The sequence below is a fragment of the Centruroides vittatus genome, unplaced genomic scaffold, assembly GCF_030686945.1.
Source record: "Centruroides vittatus isolate TY-2023 unplaced genomic scaffold, ASM3068694v2 contig_1781, whole genome shotgun sequence".
NCBI classification, from domain to species: domain Eukaryota; kingdom Metazoa; phylum Arthropoda; class Arachnida; order Scorpiones; family Buthidae; genus Centruroides; species Centruroides vittatus.
This window is the reverse complement of record NW_027121090.1, coordinates 167,853-185,663: the sequence shown is the minus strand read 5'-3', so window position 1 is coordinate 185,663 and position 17,811 is coordinate 167,853. Positions and strand designations below refer to the sequence as shown.

Sequence of the window (17,811 nt, the reverse complement as noted above, 5' to 3'; positions counted from 1 at the left end):
CAAAATACTTGTAAAACAGAATTTTTTTATTAAAAATTTGGAAGTGCGGGGCCCCGGTCTTAGGCCCGAAAAACCGACGTCTGAGCCGGGCCTGACTACGAGAGGCCTTGCTTCATTTTCTAAAATTATTTATTATTCATTATCATATGATAGAGAAGGGAGGGCCTTCTTACTTGTTATAGCAGATCATACGTTTAAAATTCAGTATTCGAAATTGTAGACTTTCTACAATGTTGCGTATCGTAGAGTTAGGGCTTTTACATTATATTAACTATATATTATGTAAAAGGGCCCTAATAAATTTAAGCCTGATTTAAGCTTAAACCCGAATGAAATCACAAAATTATGTTGCATAAACCATTCATATTCATGGGGTCGTTTCAGCGGCGCGCTATAGCTTCATGGGGGCCAGGAAAATTTGAATTAGGTGGCCCCATGAACAGTGTTGACTTCAGATATTTTTCTTGGAGGAAAATATTTTTTTTATAAAAAATTGGTTTGGGGCCCCTGATAGTGGGGCCCTGGCTCTTGCCCTTTTAGCCTAGGTCGTTTCCTATACTAAAAAAATAAAAAAAAAGACTTTACAGCAGAACCTATCCAAATAGGACCATATAAATATAATTAAATACATTTATTTAAATTTTATTTGAATAAATTACGTCAATATATATATTTTACAACCATTTAAACTGCACATTATTTTTTTTATATAGGCCTGGGCTATTTTATTTTTCTTCTTAAATCACTAAAATATTCATTTTTGACATTCGATACGACATTAATTACATAAATATTAGCTAAATTCTTAACATAAGTAAACATTTATTATAATTAATTTAATCCAGAATCCTGCATAACTTAAATTCTTGCGGTATTATTTATTATTACAATTATGGCTACCTTTAAGCAACGATACTGTGCCTTATACAATCTGTTATTGATTCTAAAGCTATAATATCATGATTTAGTGATTGATAAATTCTTTTTCTTACAGAATATCATCATTTTGCTGTGAAGATTCTTAGACAAGCAGCTATTAATCTTCCATGCCTATTTTTTTCTTACTCATATTACAGTTACACATGGGACTTCAATGCAACCATCTCTATGAATCTTGCTTGACTTTTTTGGAGAGAAAATACAGAGTATCCATAATTTTAATGGATTTTATGAGTTCTAGACTGTTGTTTTGTATAATTTCTATTCAAAATTTAAATATATTTTTATGTTTTTTCTACCTATGAACAATTTAAGATATATTCTATTCCACAAGTTCAAATAAAGAAAAAAAAAAAAAAAAACGTATAAATATCATGCAATTCTTTAAATATCTTATGATAATAAGACAGGAAGATATTTTTAAATTCATCGCCAAAATGGAAATATTCGTCTTTGTATAATGCTTAATGCATCATTTATCTTATAAATAATGTAGAGAAGCAAAACTGTTTTCATGCTCACGCTAATCTCTACATTTTCTGTAACGCCCATAAACTAAAATTCATTAGGATAACCAATCACAGCCTCACTAACACCTAATTACATATATTATGCAGATTAAGCCAGAAACTGATTTAAGTTATAACGTTTATCCATTACCCTTGATAGAAACCAATCAGATTTCGGTAATGCCTTTTTTTTCATTTGTTTCGTTTAAATCCACCAATAGCACGAACATGCGAGTTTAAATTTATGTTTTCAATTAATTAACGTGAGTTTTTCATTAATTTTTTGAATTAATACTCAAAATCTTACAAGAAATTTACTTACCGTCCTTCTTGTAATAGAGAATTTCTAGTTGTCTCTCCTGAAAGGCATCAAGAGTTTCTCTGATGTGAGCTACAGCTTGTGTACTCGTAAGGGGGCCGTGTAGAAATTCGCACATACAAGATCTCTGCATAAGTTCTCCTCTCGTATATCCCACCATCTCACAAAAACCATCGTTACAATAAATAATTGGATAGTTCTCGATCTGTGCATTAGCAACTAAAAATTTCCGATCTGTAAAGAGAGCAAGAGCAAAAAATTTAAGAACAGAAAGTTAATAACTGTAAAAGTTATTCATCATAATGATAAGATACGACTAATAATGATATTATCATTAATTCAACTATAAAGATAGCGACGAGTAAATCATCGCAGCTTTGATGTCATAATGGATAAAATTGGATTATTTTGGTTGAGATAGCGAATTCGTTTAATTGAACTCGTGTTGCTTCGTAAATTATTAACAGTATCCTCTTTGGCATTTACGTGTCGTTTGGTATTTTTACTGTGTTCCTTCCAGGGTAATTTTGCTTAATTTTTAAACACCACACTGTTTTTATATGATCTCGACCATTACCAGTATGATTTTGTATTTCTCTATACCATTTCTTTGCAAAATTTTGGTGAAATCTGCGCTCAAATACATTAAAATTATCGCAAAATTTATCGGCTGATCTCTAAGAAGAGATGCCGATTCCACAAATAAACGAAAATAAAAATTGAAAAAACAACTCTAATCCTTCTATAAAATTGTTACATCAGTTTATTCTGCTAGAATTGTTTACATTTACATTTAACTAAATTAAACACCATCTGTAAGAAAGCTGTATACATATGAATGTAATCTTTTTACTTTTGTTAATGCTATTTACCTAAATTTATTAAGTGTATTAATTTTTTATTGTGTAGGAAAGCCAATGTTGCGTCTGTATTAAAACCTTCAAAGCATTAATTTAAAATATTTTAATTTATAATTTCAAGCGTGGGCCATCTTATCATAACGGCCATCTTTCCCAAATTAAGATGATTGAAACGTGAAGTAACTTTGAAGTGTGCCTTAATACACATAATATAAACAGTACCTGCATTTAAAACACTTATAATAATGTAAACAACACACAATATAATATTACTTATTATATTAAATAATACACAAGTGTTTAAAGTGTAAAAGGAGACAGAAAATGCTTAAAAACTCCACAAAAATGGCATTTATATAGTGTAAGACGTATTGTTGTTCATGTAAAGCAGACAGACACGTGTAACAATACGTCTTACACTATATAAATGTCATTTTTGCGTATTAACACTCTTACATCAATCGTATACATAAGAAATTTTATTAAAATTTCCTCTGTATAGACGAGAATCATTCATTTCTATCAAACTTCGAACAATTCCAAGATGTTAATATTGATGCCAGATCATAATATCGACATTTCAAGAATTGCCCAACAAGTTCCTTTCTCACAATTGCATGTCGGTTGCTATGGAAACAACTGTATGAACTATAGTTAAAAGAATGAGAACCTTTACCATCAATAGGTATTAAGAAAATATAAAAAGAAACTTACTTCAACACAGAGGAGGCGTAGGAAATTTAATAAATTCATTTATATAAATGTATATACTGTACTATTTTAATCATTTAAAAACATTATTATTAACAGTAAAATAACTTTTTTTGTTTTAAAAAAGAGAGAAATTTCCTAAGGTCGTAGCCATTTTTATCTATGAAAATATAAATTTAATTAATTGCAGTTAAGTCGTAGCAGATAATAAATGAAGTTTTTTAGTACAAAACCATCCAAAAATCCATGAAAAATGAGTAGATAATATGAATTTTAATTAAGAATTAAATAAAACGAAAATAATACATAAGAATTCATAGATAATTTAGTAAAAACATCAGTGGATAATTTTGATTGCGCTAGTCACAACGATTGCTGGAAATCACGCTAGAAACTACTTTAGCAACGATATGGAAGACAACACCCATTACACTTCTTTGTAACTAAATTGTGATTTGCTACATAGCGTTAAATCGTGGCTGATCTGATGGCATCAACTAAACTGTGACCTACCATTAATAGATTCACGAAACTAGTTACAAGAACCCCAACGTACGGAAACCATCTTGAATTAATTTGCATAAATCTGTAATTAATTCTTGCATTTTTATCACAACAAACATCGCTTATCGATTTAAAAAAATTGCTAAATTTAATTATAATTTATTTTCTTTCCTCACTTTTTCTATTTTTAGCTACTTAAATTCTTTAATATGCGAACGGCCTTGCGCCCTTTTTTCTCACCTCTTCCTTTCAAAGCGTGGAGAAAATTGATTTATATAAATTTTTACTTTGCTTAAACGTTCTTTTCTCAACTAATTCGGTAAATAATTTAAAATTCCTTAAAAATAAATTAATTTTATTCAGTTTATCGATGAATAAAATGGATTACTCCATTCAACGAGATGATTACTTGACATCTGAAGAACTCCCGTTGTGCTAGATCCATAATGAAGCTTAGTCGTGTATTAAACTTCGAATTAGTTTATAAACTAAGTAAATATTTTGTCTGAATTTAAATATAATGAATTTTATCTTGATTATAATAATAAATCACTAGAACTTGCGGTTCACTTGATGCACGATACCACGATACTTCGGAGATTAATAAAACTTGCAATTACCATTCACATGCGTGGAATGATGCCAAATTTTACAGAAAAATTAAATAATATTCATTATAAACTGTTAAAACGATTGTTTTTCATGTAAATTAGTCAGTAAATATGCGACTTAGCTCGAGAAGAGGGTGTGTTTTTCTGTTTTCCTTGCGCATCTGCTCGGCTTCTGCGGTTTGTACTTTCAGATTTTTATGTCTATTTTGGAGCACTATCGAACGTAAAGAAGAGGTACAGTCTATATATTTTTCTACTGGACCATCTTGAGATGTTGCAGATCGATTGTTTTAGCACAATCTGCGAAAAATACGATCTCTCGAATATTCCCAAGTCTTGGACCATCCAATACAATTTCTGTCATTGTATATTGCTTTCTCCCTTTACCTACTCCAGAAGCACAGAAAAACAATCGAATGGGACATTCAATTTTTCCTTTTCTGTCGCGTAATCTGTAATTTTTTTTAGCATAACAGAAATAAAACTTACATTATTTTTGTTTCTCCCACACACACAAACACACACACAAAGAACGAATCCTCGTGTGATGCATTCGCGAGTAGAGAAAAATCGTGAAGATTTTCTCGAAATTCTCGCAAATAATTGTATAAATTTTAGCAAAAATAAATCAAAGAATGATTTAGATTAGCTATAAAACCATTAAATTCTAAAAAAAATCGTAAAATTCACGCTAAAAATGAGAAAACTTTAAACATACTTTAATCATGTTCACTAATTGAATTACTCAAAAACCAAATAATAATTATATAATAAAATACTTAATCCTTACATAAATCACCAATGAAATACTTAGAAATACACAAAAATATTAAGAACTAAAGCATGAAACTCTAAATTACACGTAAACATCCATAAACTCAAAAAATACTCTTTAAATTAAAAAAAGACAAAAATAAATTGAAATTTAGTTAAATTTTAAATAGTAGAATTAAAAAACTATTACAGAATTTTATTTTAAATTTAAAATTTTCAGAAACAAATACTGCAGTGGGATAAAAAAAAAATTACACTCGCACGCGATGCCATTTTTAATGCGTGTCTGTATGTCTATGCGTATAAACATATTGTCTGTGTATATAAGGCTGTATACTATATATAACACTGCCATTGACAATACACACGTGTATAATAACCACACCTTATTGCTATTTAACGTGTATAACACTCCTCGTGAGATATATATATATATATTATTAATATAGAAAATGGAGAAATTGTTAGAAGTAAATGGAAATCTTTCTGAGTAATTGGAGCTAGAAAATTCTAATTTTCAAGCTCCAATTACTCAGAAAGATACTCCAAACTACAAGGAAAACGGTGTTTCAAAGTGTATAAGTGTTTTAAAGTGGTGGTAAATAAAATTTTTAAAGTGTTTATTTTATTTATTTTTTATTAAAAATTAAATTAAAATGTTGTAAATTAGATTAAAAAATAAATTTCAATTAATTCTTAAAAGAGAATTAAGTCTTTGTGAACAGAAATACTTGATTAAGATGTATACAGATGTATAAACAAGATTTAAAGGTGTTTTTTAAATTTATATTTAAATTAAAATGTTTAAAAATTCTTGATTTTTTTACTTTTTATTTAATTTACTTTAATTTAAAGTAATTCTGTAAAAAATTGAATTTTTTTTCAGAGTAGAAAGGCTTGTTTTGAGGGGTTAAAAAGTGCTTTTTACGTTATCGTAAATATAATTAAAATAATTTACCTCAAATTTTTGTACGAAATTATATTTTGATCATTGGAACGAATCAGGCGCTGTGATTGACCAACTTGCAATCGTCTGATCATAGGAAAATGATTGATCAGAGCGCCTGATTCACTCCAGTGTATCATTAAATCTTGGATCATATAGATATTCAATAAAATGGTTTGTTAAAATTGAATGGATCTTTGAATCTAAGATCAGTTAAATGAACCATTAGATCTACATTGGTGAAACAGTTCATTAGATTTTGGATTTTTCCACTGCTTCACTCAATCAGTGAGAGTTATCGAACCTTAGGTCAATCAACCGGTTGTTTGGTCTATAAGTCAGGGAAATATATCATTGGATCCTGAATGGATCAATTGCTTGATTAGAACATTTAAACGTTCAATTGCACTGTTGTACCATAAACTACGAAAACGCATCATTAGATCAATTAAGTGGATCTTTGGATTGTGGATCAGCAAAATATTTTATTAGATATTGAATTGATTAATCATTCCATTAGATATAGATTAGTAAATGGTGAATTGTCTGAAAGACTCAGAAATCACAATAGGGAAATAACTTCAATTTCAATGATCCTACCGGATCTTAAACCTGTGAAATGCATCATTAAATCTTAGATCAATCAGCTGAAATCTTGAATCAGATTTTAGACCAATCAACTGGATAATTAATTCTGATGATCTAAATCATGGCTTATTACGATTTAATGATTCAACTGTATCCAATTTTGATCTTAGGCAAATAAAATGCATCATTAAGTACTGAATTTTGGATCAGTAAAAATAACGAAAAAACTAGCGACTATTGAATCATTCATTTGGCTTATTAACTTCGACCATCCGTATCACTGAATCTTGATTAATGAAATATACCATTAATTCTTGAATTAATTAATTACAGTTAGCGGCTCGAGTCAATTTTTAATTTCATCATTCATTCGGAAGATTGAATCATGCCATCATTTTTCTGTGTTAAATCGTATTTACGTATGACGTTTTAATTGGAAAACTAAACAAGAATCTAGAATTTTTGATAATGAATCAAATTTATAGAAGTTATGATGTAGAAAATTGATATTTGCGAATCGCGTGATGCGAGAAGAAAAAAATAATTTAGTTAATTTTCCATTCATTTTTTATGATAAATTTTTTAAAATAAAATGAAATTTGATCAAAGAACTGGTACTTTGTATATTAGATTTACTTTCTGTAAGAGAATTTCGTCGGAATTTTTCACAGGGAAGGTAAAAAACAAGCTCTAAAAAATTACAATTACAATTAAATACGATTATTTCCCACCCTTCCATTGAATTTATCATTGATTTTGTGGTAATTTACGAAATGATTAACCAATAAAATTCCAATTTTTCACGTTACATATAATTTTTAAATGATTTTATTGGGCTGCAATCTTTAAATTTCAAATTGTTGTGGTCCTACTGCCGTCTGTCCTTACTTAACCTCGAGAAGATAGATGAAAATCGAGACCATATACTGAAAACCTCGACACGAAAAATCGAGATCAGATACGAACTTTCGGTCTGGACCGGAAGTCGGGTGATTTTTTAACACGTTAATGGAGAATTGTTTTATCAATACGACCTTTAACCCCGCCATGTTTTCGATTAGATAAAATTTTAATTATTAAATTTTAATAAATTAATTAAGCCAACATCGGACGAGTTATAAGAATCGGGTTTCTGTAAAACAGAATTATATAATCAAATCCTGTAAATAATTACAATAATTTATGCATTTGAATGATGTTAATTTTATTAAATTTTAAGGTTATACATCCCTAGGTAATTTAGAAAATTGAATGAATTTGTTATAAGTTACGTTTAGGTGCATTTTCACTTACGAAACTGGCTATGATCAAGTGGATAATGATTAAAATCGCCATTTTCTAGAAGATTTAAGAGTTTTTAAACTATTTTAATATAATTTTATAGTGTTTTTCGTTAGAAAACAGTTTATGAGCGTGAACTTCTGCTAATTTACCATTGTAGATTCACGCTGAAAGAAAGAGGAGGATTATAAAATATGGAAATTAGAGCATTGAACACAATTTAAATTGTTAAAATCGTAGTAAAACAATTAAAAAATGGCTCTCTTCTATATTTAGAATCAGTAATACAGCTCATGCTAACATGGCTCTTCACTTAGAAAATTCATGAAGTTAATGGTGATGCTTAAAATCGCTTCTTCTTCGAAGATTTAAGAGTTTTTTTTTAGAAGATTTAAGAGAACAATTTTAATATAATTTTATACTGTTTTTCATAATAAAATATTAAAAAATAACGAAAATATAGCTTATAAGAGTAAATCGTTGAAAGAAGAGCTGCAAAGCGTGAAAATCATGCTGAAAAATCACAATTAAAATTGTTATAATCATGGCAAAACAATTCAAAATGTCTTTTTTAATATTGTTTTCCCCCTTCTATATTTAGTGTCAGCAATACATCTCGTGTTAAGACGCAGAAATTCGTGAAGTTGAGGATGATGATATTTAAAATGGCTTCTCCTTCGAAGATTTAAGGGTTTTTATACTGTTTTTAAATTAATATACAGTGTTAAAACGTAAATTACTGTAAAATTAACGTTATAAGACTCCATTTTATCTATATGGAAGAAGAGCTGTAAAACATGAAGGCTCAAGATGCAGAATACAATTAAAATTGCTATAATTATAAAGGAAAAAAAAAAAACAGAAAAATGACGTTTTCATAATATTTCTCTTTCTTTTTTTTACAGTCAGTAATACAGTTTATGATTTATTCTCTTTATTTTTATCTGATACTGGCGACAACTCACACAGTTTATTCTACAGGTTGCTACATACGATCGATTTTTCTGCGCTTTAAGGTTAAAGAATCATTGAATATCTTAAATACTCGACACTTAATAAATTATTTTTCGTTTATTTTATATTTTTCCGACAGAATCCGTCTGTCTTCTGCACAAAAATGCAATTTCTTTTGCTTTTTTATAAAGGCAAAACCCGTTCACTCGCTTAGAAAGTCAGTTTCCAACGTTATTTTACAATAAAATACAGTAAAACCCCTATACAGAGGACAATGACGAAAACACAAAAAGTGGCCGTTGTTGGGAGGTTCGATTATACTTATTTTTTAAGTAAAAAAATTACATTTGAGACTCTACATTAAAAATATACTGGTTAAATATAAATTAATGAAATAATTTTTTATATTTTACAGATGAATTTTGCCTGAAAAATGCGATTTTCTACCTAAAAATACAAGTTTTACTGGATTTTTATGAAGGCAAAAACCTGTTTAAGCGGGCAGAACACTGTTACTCACACAATAAAAGCAGTTGTTTAGGTAAAAATCACACCTAAATAAAAGCCACACTTCAATATAATTAAATATTCTTTAAACAAAAAACAACCGTAATTTGCATAAAAAATACAATTTTTTCTAGTTTTATAAAGGTAGAACCTGTTTACGCGAACACAAACACCGTCATTCACTCAATAAAGCGCAGTTGTTTACGTTTCCTTAGCGGGGAGGAAAACAAATTTTATAACAGAAAATGATATCTAAACCCATGAATTTCATGAAATAAATGAAATATATTTATATAAATTAATAAAATAAATTGAAATTTCCTATTAACAGAGGAGTAGATGGGGTAGAGAGAATGCTTTTAATGTTTAATTGAGTTAAATTCGCTTCTCAACGCGCCTAGATTATTAATGATAAAAGAGTGTCTACCGCTGCTTAATTATTTAAGAACAATTTATAAATTTTCTTAAAATAAAAAGCTAAAAACTTGATTTTTTAATTGTTTTCTTCCAGATGAGAAAAATATATAATTTATTTTTTAATAAAGAATTTATTGCAGGGCGCAATCAATACACTTTATTGCATAGAACGACGATCACCTCTATCAAAATTTCGTCAGTAATCATCGATTTTAACAATAATAATTTCATTAAATTACAGTAAAACCCGACTAAAATAGAACCTGTATAAGCCGTAAACCCGCACAGACGGTTCTGCGCGATTCCGGCTTATGCAAGTTGAATTATGCAGTTTAACTGTTTAATTTTTTGACGTTAAAATAATAATTTAAAAAAAAATATTGTTGATATTAAAAACTTCAATTTTTTATAAATTTTCTTTTTTACATTTTTAAGCTTGTCATAAACAATTTATTTGTATATTTATTATTTACAAATTTGGGATTGTAAAAATGAGAAAATAAAAATAAATATTTATTTTCTATGACTTTTAAATGTGGAAATAAAAATTTTTTCCATCAAAAATCAAGTAAATATGTACATAATAATATAAATATTTTATTATTTTCATAAAAAATAATAGAAAACAATATATTTTTTTCTATAATCAATTGTTTACATCACAGTTTACAATTGTTTATTGCTGGCATTCAGTGAATAGCAAGCAATAAATATGATTAAAGTATGAATTTTTTTGCAATTTAATAATAATTTTGAGCTATAAACAGTTTTCATGTAAATATTATCGATAAAAAAATCATTTAAAACCAATTTTTACTTCAAAACATTGATGTAAATTATCGAAAACTAGCAATGGTTCATCATCATCTTATAAAATTGTAATATATTTTGGCAAACAATTTCGAATATTTTTGCATTTTCCATCAAAATTATTGCCTAAGATTATTGTTTTTTTTTATAATAAAATATTTAAATTACAGTAAAATACGACTAAAACGGTTCCCGAATAAACAGTAAACCCGCATAAACGAAAAAATATTTGGTACTCCGCTATTGCGGCTTACACAGGTTGCATTGTGCATTCATTAAGCAGTTTTACTGTTTAAATGTTAAAAAATTTTAATTAATCTTTTGGTTATCCTTAAACAATGTAATAATTTCTAGTGGCACCTCGTAGTTCGAATTCAATTCATTTCAAGAGGCCGTTCGAACTCCGAAGCGAATTTTTGTCGAATTTAGCGTTCGAAATCTGAAACGTTCGAAGTACGAGGCACCACTGCATATATAAAAATCAAAATACGTACGAATGTATGTAAGGCAAAGGGCTCTACAACGTATCCGCACCAAATTTGGCACGAATATTCGACACCCTAGAAAAAATACTGTGGTGAGTCCCACCCCTAAAGCCACCAGTTAAGCACGAGCAATTTTTTTGTGTGTCTAAGTTTAATTATCGTAGATATTCAAGTCAATAAATGTACATTTTAGTTATCAACACCATTGATTTTATCACCCCCCTCCCAACCCAAAACAAACAAATCCCTACCCCCTCGAAAGCCCCAATAATGCAGCTACTTGCAATTTAAAAAGAAAAAAATCACTTTTATAACAAAAAAATATAAAATTTTGACTGTAAAAATTGATACCAGACTGCCGAAAACTAACAGCAGTTTGCTTTATTATCGGCTGTGAAAACTATAAGAGAGAAGAAATTTTTGTTCTCCATAAGAAAAAATACGTTTAAAGAATGGAAGTAACATTTTTTACTATCAATTTTGAAGGCTGTAACAGACATTTCTCACTATCAATTTTGAAAACTGCAATAGACAAGTCTTACTATCAATTTTGAAGGCTGCAACTGACGTTTGCTACTATGAATTTTGAACACTTGCCTATTTTTTTTCGTACTTAACCTTTAAAAAGTAAGTGTTTGAAGCTGACAAAACGAATTCCCACAATCGAAAGAGCTGAAAAGATGCCTCCAGAGTATTAAATCTTTTTTCTTTTAAACTATTTACTAAGTTTTAAGCTTTTCAACTGAATTACTAAGCCGTAAGTACAGTAAGCCAGCCTTGAGAATGTTTCATAAAAGCCACTAATCTGAAAGATTTTCGTTGGTAAGCTTTCAAAAATTTCGTACTTAGTACTAAGCGCAAAATCTTTCCACGTAAATTATTACGTGCCCATCTTTTCTGGTAGTAATTGGGTACAATTTAAGTACATTTTAATTAAATTTCCATTAATAACAGGATCGTTTAGCTTGCTAAATATTATGGCGCCGTACTTATTCATGCGTACAGTAAGGGTGGGAAGGGGCGAAATGTAACATCGTTGTACTGTACACGGTATTGTCTACGTGGACATTATATTAGTGGCATGCAAATTTGTTACAGTAAGCTTACTTTACTAGTCTCTGTAAGTGTACAATATAAATTCACGGGCCTTTAATTACGTGTACAAAGGCCAGGGAATTTGCCCTCTTGTATAGAATGGTGTACGCAAGAGGGAGCGAATTGCATGCACCATTGTATAAAACAGGGAAGGAGGAGGTCTGAAGTAGCTCAAAAACTGTAATTAACGGACATACTCCTAAGCTTACAACTAATTAAGCACTAGCTAGCTTAGTAAATACAATAGCCGGAAAGCATTAAATAGCACTGTTAACTAATTAAACCTTAGTGTTAAACACAAATTTTCGACTAGAATTCATTAATATTAAGACACAAAGGCCACTCGTAGGATATTTTAATAGGACCACCCGAAAGACAAACTCACCTTTAACCTTTCAAAATACGTTCTAGAAACGTCTCGACCGACTTTTTAATTAAGAAAACAATTAAGAGATGCTCTACTATTAAGTATTAAACACAAACTAAATAATTAAGCATTAAAACGTGCAATAAACACCTCAAAAACACTTCTACGCTCGCCTCATCAATATAAAAATAAAGGGAAAGAATGCCTTCGGTACGAAATTATATTTATTTTTATCATTAAAACAATAGAAAAAAATTGCATTATTAATATTAAATGATGACGTAATAATAATACTTTATTTTAAAAATACAAAAGTTATAATGAATATATTTTTTTAAGTAACGAAAATAACATCGTGTGACCTATTTTATAATGGAGTCAATTATGTATATATATAAAGCGTCATTTAAATATAATGTTTTAAATTTTAATTATAATTTATTTAAAATTTTCATACTTAAAAACAGTAGCCCATTACTAAAATTTCGTATATTTATAAAGAGGAATGTCTTGTGTTACTTACAGAACTTGCCATTAGTAAAAGGAGAATCGACGGAGGATGATTTGATTTTATTTTATTTTTAGATAAAATAAAATAAAATAATTCGAATTAAATTAAGTTATTTTTATAGAAATTTTCCCTTTATTTTTAAGATAATAGAAAAATTAAATGAGTTATTTATTTCACTGGAACATTAGCAGACCAATTCATAGCCATTGTAATTAAAGCATTTGTTAAGGACATAAGAAAAAATTCTCCTCCTCCTCCATCTTTTTTTATTTTTTAAAAATTAATTTTAAACATCACGAGCTGAAAAATATTTAAGAACTTATTTATAAACTCGGGTATTTTCCATTTTTAAGCTTAAAAATAATCATAAACACAAACGAAATTAACTTTTAGAGTGCCTAATAATTTTAAGCCGAATTTCTTTTAATTAAAAATAAATATTTTACAAAAATTTTAACGCTAATCGTTAGATTTAATAATATTTCGACGATTTTTTTTATAAAAATATGCTTAAAATTTTAATAAACCAACGACTTTTAGCGTTTTAATTGTAGACACCCACGAGAGGAGTGGGGAAATCTCTTTATATACCATCGAGGAAGCAGCATCGGTCTTGCCGGTGGAGGAGCGAAATGCTAATTTGAATAATGTTTGCTGTGTCTTCGGGTAGAGGTTGAAGGGCATAACTTTTGTATTCCATCATTTGTTCATACGATGCTCCAACAGTAGCCTCGTGTTCCACTAAATCAATTTGATGATAAATTGCGATTGGGACATCTCCATGTGATACATGGATCTCTTGTTACTAAAGAAAGTCAATCGCGGCCAGAAAAATTTATCATTCGATGTGATGTAACAATGGAGAATTATGACGTAATTAGAAATTGAAATAACGGCTCTTCCATATTATCATAATGTAGCATAATTACGGTTTCAGTTTTCGCAATTTCCATTATTGAGCTGGCAACAATTTAAAAATAGACGAGTTTTTATTATTATTTTCGGGTGGAACTTGAGCATAAATTATAAAAAAGTAAACTGTCTTTTGGGTGAATCGATTGGCTTTAAAGACAGAAATTTCTTACGTAATTTAAATAAATATTTCGCGAGTATGGCGCACGGGAGTCGCGAGCTACTAGTTAAAAAGTTACTCGTAACATATGGAGTATAAAATATGGAATTAAAGTAAAAATACTAAAAGTAAAGAGCAAAACGTTTACATGTTTTTAAAATATTTTGATAAGAGCAACTAGTTATTAATATATCTAATAAATTTTAAACGTATATTTGATCATTTGTAACTTTAAAAAATACATTACGTGTTTTAAACTTTTCAACCTTTATCTTAAACGATTTAAGCGTGAAAAAAATCGAAAATTTCCTTTTAAAACGATTAAAAATAGTTCGATATAGCTTATAAAATTAAAAAAATGATTATAAATTATCTCTTCCAACTGACAAACGTTTAATTTAATTACTGTGATCCTGGTTACAGTCAAAGCAATTGCATATCCTTAATATCCATTTAATGGCACTAAATATTCACAGACGAATGTATATAAAACACAAAAACTTATAATTCCAAACAGTCGAAAACTAACAAATGTCACAGAGTAAAACTATGTACATAATAGTTTCCTGAAATAGTTTTTGAAGATATTTTGGCTCATATCCTAATGGATTTTACTACCAAAAAATTATAAAGTTACTTAAAAAACAACAATTAAGTTATATAAAGAAGTATAGTTGCTATTTTAAGAACATTTTATAAAAAATTAAACCCTCTTTTTTATTTTTAGAGAGGCATTTTTTAAAATACTTTTTTAAAGCACCTCTTACACTAAGGTGCTAACTTCAGTTTACTTTAACATACAGAAGAAGGGGGTCAAAGGATTGCTATGTATATAGAGAGTGAAGAGTTTTGAACAGGAAACGAATGAGAAACACTTAGACTTATCATAAAAAATTTATATATAAATGTATTAATCATTCTTCCTATTTATAGCGCTACTAAAACAGTTGTTTTAGCACACGAGTTGCATTTGTTAAGGTCATCTGTGTTCATGTAGAATAATGTAAAACTGAGTTGTCACTGCTCGATACTGTTAATATTGATGATCAATGTTAAAAGGTATAAATCTATAGCTTCAATACAGATATTAATTTAATGGGTAAGGAAATATCTGACCATTAGTCATGGGTGGAAAAAAATCACTCTTACCTGAAGCTATAAATATAAAATATGCTCTTAAAAAATTGTAAATTGTTGTGTGATAATTTAATTTTCTGTTGCGTAAGAAAAATACACAAAAATTAATTAATTATTGAGTTAATAATTCTATTCATTAATATTTATAAAATATTTAAAAGTTTTACCTCGTTCTGGCTTCTTCCCCCTTTTTTAATTTATTTTAAATTAAAATTCTTGTTAATTAAAAATGATGCATACCTTACGTATAGTTTAATTATTTTTTCGAATTTTACTTTAATTTCTTAATCTTAAATAAATTATAATGAAGGGATTTAAATTTAAATATTAATTCGTTATCGTTTGCAGTTTAAAATTCATTCTCTTTCTTAATTAGTCGATTTTAAATATTCTCTTTCCGTTACCTAACTGGTTATTGGTCAATTTTTTTTTATTGTTGTTTCGTAATTATAGTGAATAGGCGTGGAAAATCTTAAACTAGACATGTAATTGGTTAATTTTAAAGTTTTGGAAACGATACATAAGAATCTGATTGGTTAAAATCTTAGGAATTATAATAAGTTATATATATATTTAACGAATGTAAAAGAAATTTTGATTAGTTAATTTGAATAAAGGGAGTAATCATAATATAAATACTTAAATTTGGAATCTATGCAACACATTTATCAAATTGATTAAAATAGGCGTGTCTTTCAGTTACCAGATTCGAGGTGCGATTGGTAAATTTAAATTTATGTAATTTAGTAAATAAATCTTTACAAAATATGCAAAAATTAAAATTCATTATAATTTACTAGTTTTCGACATTTAATTGATAAAATAAAAACAATTTAAATGCAAAAAATTATTATTTAAAAACATATTTTACTATTCAAGAGTTAGAGAATATCTTAAAAAAAGAAAAGAAAAAAGGAACAAATTTGGAAGTGAAGATACGTGAATTAATTCGTTTCGAGATAAATTAATTTAATTTAAAATAAATGATAATATAACTTGATGCACAATCATTCAAAAAAGGGAAGATGTTGAAAGTCCGGATCAGCCATGTTGGTATTGGAAGATTCAGCATCTATTAGGGAATGAAGATATGCTAGAGTTAAAAATGTACTTACTTAAACCATCAAACCTCCTTATTATACTATCGATAAAGGTATTTTGGGGTACAACATGACCCCTTTTCACAGGCATCTTTAACTTTTGCTAATCGTATAACTCCATAGCATCCTTTGTATATCACTAGTGGTGGGAGAGAGAGAACTACCGTCTAACTGCCTGCTTGGCAGTGTCGCGCATACTCCACGGCCCTAACATCGATCCGATCCTTTAGGCTTAGCGCAGACGTCAGCAAGTCAGGATCGGTATTACTGTACGTGTTCTGTAACGTAAGGGTCATTCCTCCTACTCTAGGTCTACAGAAGTACCCTCCTAACTGATAGATGCAAACTTTCTTGCATGGTACGAGTATCAGAGGGGTGTCCATTAAAAAAAATAATAAAAAAAACAGAAAGCGGTGTTTCTAGTACAAGTACAGTAGGGTACCTTTGAAGATCCTGATAATGCTTCCACACAGAAAAACTTTTTCAAGAGCCAAATACTGTTTTTTTTTTTTTTAAACTTTGCATTAATATTACGAGTACTTAACGCCCTTAAATATGCCATAAAGCTTCCAAATAAGATTATCCACTTCTAATTTATCTTTTTTTTCTGTTTTTTTAAGTGAAGGTTTCGAAATAATTCACGTTAGAAGAGAGGGTCTTAAAAGTTCGCTTTAGCACGTGAAATTCGAGACGAGCCTATACATAAATTATGATAATTAAATTAATGGCTCTTAAGGCATCAAAAGCCATCATAAACGTCATGTTATAAGATAATATTTAGCAAACTTTTACATAATTTAAGTATTGATTAAGTTTACGTGCAGCTATTTTAAAATTTAACGGTATAAATGCTGTTTAATAAATAATAAACAATAGCAAAATTAAATTTTATATTAATTAAAGATTGGCTAAACGATTGGCTACACACTTATGTGATATCATTATTGATTTACTAATTATAAAGTTATATTTTTACAGGTTTTAGATTAACGTTTATTTTTTAATTTTTTTTAATTAGTAAATTATATATATTTTTAAAATTAACTAATTATTTTGCATATGTTTTATTTTTTATATAATTTATTAATTAATATGTTTAAAAATTAAAAAATTTAAATTAATTATCGAGTTTATCGGTAGATGGAGCCATGTAACATTTCTATTTTTATTACTCAACTAGTTGCGCCGTCTAGCGTATAAAAAATTTATTTTTTAACACCCCTTGTGTAGAAAAAAAAAAGAAAAAAGATAAATCTTAAATAAAAATAAATTAAAATTAAACAAATACCTTATATAAGTCACTTTTCATGACTT

At 28.4% G+C, this 17,811-nt stretch overlaps 1 protein-coding gene across 1 annotated transcript in view; it reads right to left on the bottom strand.

Moving 5' to 3' along the window:
* The window catches only part of LOC136969414 (potassium voltage-gated channel subfamily H member 6-like), an 88,545-nt gene extending 71,806 nt beyond the window's left edge, over positions 1-16,739 (bottom strand). Inside the window, exons 1-2 of the mRNA XM_067263559.1 lie at positions 16,513-16,739; positions 1,771-2,001 (exon numbers count right to left, since the gene is read on the bottom strand). Coding sequence (XP_067119660.1) covers positions 1,771-2,001; positions 16,513-16,588 — 307 coding nt within the window. The 5' untranslated portion in view covers positions 16,589-16,739. The remainder of the gene's footprint in view (positions 1-1,770; positions 2,002-16,512) is intronic.
* Positions 16,740-17,811: the final 1,072 nt, after the last annotated feature.